Raw genomic sequence first — 5437 nt, forward strand, 5'->3', positions numbered from 1 at the left:
AGGATTTCTGAAGGGTACAGCCTGAACAATACATCTCCCGGCTCCACGGCACACTACTGACAGTGCGGTGAAGGTCACAGCTGCCTGGGTTTTGCTCCTGTCCCTCCGCTTGAAACAAATGCAGAAGAACCTTGCAGGGCTTCAGGCTGGAAGAGCTCTTTCTTGGGACATGAGCCATCTGGGTGCTGCTGTTACTTTGCTTGGGGAAGCAGCGCAAGTGCCCCTTTGTAGCTGCACCCAGCAACACAGTGCCATCACCGTTCAGCCACAGCTGGCGGCCCCAGGGGAAGAGAACGGACGGCTGCCTCCCAAGCTCAGCACCCTTTGGGAGCATTTCAGATGCACCATTCAGGCTTGTAAGCTTTCCAGGATTGAAGTCTGCTTCTCGGAACAATCATTTGGATAAGCTTTTGGTGTGCCTTCAAAGTGAAAACCAAACATGATGCAAACGGCCACGGTTTACAGTCAAAGAATTTAGTTGTAAGACCAAAACATCCCAGCAGGTGCTCTGCATAGCAGAGAAAGTCGAAACAGGACCGTATCTGCTCTTTTATTGTCAACGTATGGATGCTTGCAAGTTTGTATGGACATTTTTCCCCTGTACATTACATTTTTCCCCTGTACATACAGGAGACACTGGCTGTGCCCTACATGGCAGCGGGAAGCCCTGTCTGCGGGGCGCCCAGGAACAAGGCAAATTGGCCACCAGCCCTGGTGGGAAGGTGGCCAGTGTCCCCCCATTTCAAAGAGCGGAGTCAGTGGGAAAGGAGAAGGAGGAGGAGCAGGAGGAGGAGGACGCAGGTGCCCATCAGGAGCAGAGAGGGCTGCAGCTGTCCCTGGGTAGCCAACCTGCAGGTTGGACAGTGCCTGGGCACTGGTGCTGCTCCTGCTGGCAGCGTGCCCCAGCCCTGGACAGGATGCCCCACTCTCGCCTGCCCACTCCTCGGCCTCACAGGTGCACTTCCCTCCACTTAGTGGAGGGAAAATGTGAGTAGCGGCATGAGATAAACATTACCTGTTTCTTCTGGACAGAGCCTCAGCAGAAAACTTCCTACAGGCACTGCAGAGCCAAACCCTCCCAGTTACAGCAGGGGCCTGGTCTGCAGCATGGCAGCACGTCCCCCCTGGGGATCCTTTTGGCTTGGATCAAGAGCTGGAAAATGCCTTTCTTAACTCATAACCACAAATTTGGCAGGGGTGCTCGGCTGCAGCGGTGCAGAGAGACGGGTGGTGCTGGGTGCAAACACACCTGCCAGCTTCAGTTCTGCCTCTCGGGGGTCACCAGCAGCACCCTTCCTGCAGTGATGTCAAGGCCATTTGCTAATCTGCCTGACACACGTCAGGACATCGCCTTGCTCATGCGCTCTGGTGTGCCCATACTGCTGTGCACCATGAGCCATGTCCGTGCCTCCGTCACGTGCGAGTGCGTGTGTGCAGTGTGCTGGGGTCTCCCTGTTTGTAACTGGGATGAGGCTGGTCCTTGGTGCCAGGTGGCCACGGTGACCTCCAGATCCCTCTAAAGCCCTGTGGGATCCTCCTGTGGAAAATGTCCTCAGGGCACAACGCATGCAGGGCATGTGGTCCACCTCCCTGGTCACAGCCAGTTTGACTGCGTCGATGTCACCCCTGCGTGATGCTTGTCAGACTACCAGAAAGACCTGCTGTGGAGAGGTGTCCGCTCCACAGCCCCAGACCCATTGGCTCTGACATGGAGGTGGGTTTGTTGACCAGTGCTGTCACTGGAAATGATCTTGGCGGGGGGTGGGGTGTGGGGGGTGGGGTGTGTCCTTCTTGCACTGGCAGTGCCTCAAAGCAGTGCTTGGCTCTGCAGAGAGGCTTGCGTCCCTCAGCAGAGTCAGTGACACTTCGCCTTTCAGTTTCCGCCTCTCAGCAACTGGGGAAATTTGGGACCGTGGTGAGACCGTAGTGTGAGGCACAGGAGCAGAAGGGACCATGGGTTCAGACAGAGATGTCCAACACCTAAAGCCAATAGTGTCTCAGCACCCCAGCTGCAGCCACCCTTGAGCAGGAACCAGTCCAGACCCAGATCACGCAGGTAATTTTTGCCTCCCCCCCTTTTTAATGAAGAATAAATGTGTCTCCCACTGGTGGCTGGAAAGCCACCAGAGCTGAGTTGTCTCCTTGCATCTCTCCAGGCCAGTGACATGAAGGGATAAGGCTTCCTCTGCTGGGTTTTCCTGCAGAAGTGAGGCACAGAAATCATCCCTGCAGAGATGTGTGTGATCAGTGGCGCTGCTTCACCTCCCCATTCATTGTGAGTCTTATTTTAAGGGAGCAAAACTCTTCCAGGTCCACAGCAAGCCAAGAACCTGGAAACTGTTGTTATTGCCAGGGTTTCAGGCTGGAAGAGCTCTTTCTTGGGATGTGCACCATTTGGCCACTATTGTTGCAGTCCCTGCTTGGCTTCGGGAAACAACGCAAGTCTCCGTTGTAGCTCCACTCAAAGACATGGAGGGAGAGGATCCAGCCGCACCACCCGCAGCTCCATACAAAAGCTCAGCTCCATACAGAAACATTTCAAATGCATCACTTGGGTTTGTCAGCCTTATTAGAGTTGTTAAGCTCACTCCTCTAAACAATCATTTAAATGTGTTTTTACTGTGTCTTCAAAGCAAAAATCAAACAAGATGCAAACTGCCATGGCTAAAGTCAGTATTAGTTCTGAGAACAAAACATCCCCGTAAGTGCTCGGGTACCTACCCAGTCCCACCCAGCACAGCAGAAATGCACCAAAGGACACCAGCCAAAGGAGCTTTTTCAAGATGACATATATCTCCAAGCCAGCTTCCTTATATAATCAATGATGATGTATTGGGTTTACATGGCAAGGTTTTGGTAGCAGGGGGGCTGCAGGGGTGGCTTCCGTGAGAAGATGCCAGAAGCTGCTGCCATGTTGGAAGTAACCAGTTCCAGCTGACTCCAAGACGGACCTGCTGCTGGCCAAAGCTGAGCCCTTCGTTGACATTGGTAGCGCCTCTGTGATAACATATTTAAGAAAGGGTAAAAACTGTTGCGCAACAGCAGCTAGGAGAGAGGAGTGAGAATATGTGAGAGAAACAACTCTGCATACACACAGGTCAGTGAAGAAGGAGGGGGAGGAGGTGCTCCAGGCACTGGAGCAGAGATTCCCCTGCAGCCCGTGGTGAAGACCATGATGAAGCAGGCTGTCTCCCTGCAGCCCATGCGGGTCCATGGTGGAGCAGATATCCACCTGCAGCCCGTGGAGGACCCCACGCCAGAGCAGGTGGATGCACCCTGAATGAAGCTGCAGTTTGTGGAGAGCGTGCGCTGGAGCAAGCTCCTGGCAGGAGCAGGTTTTCTGGCAGGAGCTGTGACCCCGTGGGGGACCCACGCTGTAGCAGTCTGTTCCTGAGGAACCGCACCCCATTGAAAGGGCCCATGCTGGAGCAGTTCTTGAAGAACTGCAGCCCGTGGGAAGGACCCATGCTGGAGAAGTTCATGAAGGACTGCAGCCTGGGGGTGGGAACCCACGCTGGAGCAGCGAAGAGTGCAAGGAGGAAGGAGCGGCTGAGATGAAGTGTTGTCAACTGACCACATCCCCCATTCTCCATCCATTCCCCTGTGCTGCCTGGGGGAGGAGGTAGAAGAGCTGGGAGTGAAGCTGAGCCTGGGAAGAAGGGAAGAGTCGGGGGGAGGTGTTTTTAAGATTTGTTCTTATTTCTCATTCTCTACTCTGTTTAACTGGCAATAAATTAAATTAATTTCCCCAAGTTTAGTCTGTTTTGCCCATGACAGTAATTGCTAAGTGATCTCCCTGTCCTTATTTCAAGCCATGAACCCTTTGTCGTATGTCCTCACCCCTGTCCTTTGAAGGAGGGGGAGTGACAGAGCGGCTTGGTGGGCACCTGGCGGCCAGCCAAGGTCAACCCACCACAGTCCTTTGTGGTGCCCAATGTGGGGCATGAGGAATTTGAGATAAGGATAGTAATTGGGAGAGGTAACAGGCAAAACATGGACTGAACATTGCTAGAGAGCAACGAGCGTAATAATGGTGGGGAATTTTTGTTGTTGTAATTGTGATGAAGGGACAAGGGATGGAATGTGTGTAAATTGTCCACTTTTGTCAGTCTTATGATGATGTTACTTTGATTTTGATGTGAGGAATTCTTTTGTTGATGTTAAGTGAAGTTTGTGAAGATTGTAGATTGTGTGATGAATGCGTATTTTAATGATAATTCTTAAATACATGATTCACAGAGGTGAGGGGCAGAATTTATTGGGTTTATGTGGCAAGGTTTAGGTAGCGGGGCAGCTGCAGGAGCGGCTTCTATGAGAAGGTACCAGAAGCGGTCCCCATGTCGGACAAAGCCAGTTCCAGCCAGCTCCAAAATGAACCTGCCACTGGCCAAAGCTGAGCCCATCGGCAATGTTGGTAGCGTCTCTGTGGTAAGATGTTTAAGAAAGGGTAAAAAATGCTGTGCAACAGCAGCTGTGGGAGAGGAGAGAGAATATGTGAGAGAAACAACTCTGCAGACACAGGTCAGTGAAGAAGGAGGGGGAGGAGGTGCTCCAGGCACCAGGGCTGAGATTCTCCTGCAGCCCGTGGTGAAGACCGTGGTGAGGCAGGTTGTCCCCTGTGGAGGTCCATGGTGGAGCAAGATGTGAGCTAGCGAAAGAAGCACCAGGAGGGCTGGGGGTGAGTTGATTCTCTTTTCCATGAGTTAGCAGGCAGTCAGTTAATGAAATGTAAGACGACAGTCACTCCCTGGAGGAGGGAACTGTGTAATGAAAGAGGAGCTTGCAAAAGGGAAGGAGTCCCCAATGAAGAGCTTTTGCTAGCCTGTGTGTTACATTTTCTCAGAGAAGTGTATTTCCTCTTTCTTGAAGGGCTGCCACGTGACAAAGGGAGCAAACGAGAATAAGTGGTTTGTGCACATGGCTATTGCAGTGCCCAGGATTTTCTTTCTAGGAACAGCCCAACTTAGCTGGAGCGTGATGTGTCTGTACGTGCCACCCCTTACTTGGCCAGGCCACGGCAAGCGGGCAGGCGAGATTCTCAGAAAAGCAGCTCGTGGAAGCTGCTGCATGCTCCTCCCAGCCTCCTCCTGCTTCGCTGATAAGACATGGCTGGCTCTGCAGGCGCAGCGAAGACGCGCAGTCTGAAGGCTGACGTCGGTCCGAAATAGAAGTGCCTCATTTCGGCGCCTCGCTCCTTCAATGCTCTGGAAACCCAGCCCTCCTCTGCTCCGGGCCCAGGATGTGGAAGATCCAGTGGAAACACTAGTGGTAAGAAAGCGTCAGGGAGAAGCTCAGATTTTTGAAAGCCACAGTCGCCACAAGAAGACGGTTGGGGGCGGGGCTGAGGGACGACATGAAAACCGCCCGTTATAAACCGTCCCCTTCCCGCTGCCCGTCTCTGACAGAGCCCACCGGGACTCGGTTGCTGGATATTGAA

General features: G+C 53.0%; 1 protein-coding gene across 1 annotated transcript in view; it reads left to right on the forward strand.

The window, feature by feature from the left end:
- The first annotated feature begins 5123 nt into the window (after positions 1 to 5123).
- SLC25A38 (solute carrier family 25 member 38) overlaps positions 5124 to 5437 on the forward strand; it is a 7448-nt gene continuing 7134 nt past the window's right edge. The window contains exon 1 of the mRNA XM_009290174.2: positions 5124 to 5268. Coding sequence (XP_009288449.1) covers positions 5200 to 5268 — 69 coding nt within the window. The 5' untranslated portion in view covers positions 5124 to 5199. The remainder of the gene's footprint in view (positions 5269 to 5437) is intronic.

The sequence above is a fragment of the Aptenodytes forsteri genome, unplaced genomic scaffold (genome assembly GCF_000699145.1).
Source record: "Aptenodytes forsteri isolate BGI_AS27 unplaced genomic scaffold, ASM69914v1 Scaffold426, whole genome shotgun sequence".
NCBI classification, from domain to species: Eukaryota; Metazoa; Chordata; class Aves; order Sphenisciformes; family Spheniscidae; genus Aptenodytes; species Aptenodytes forsteri.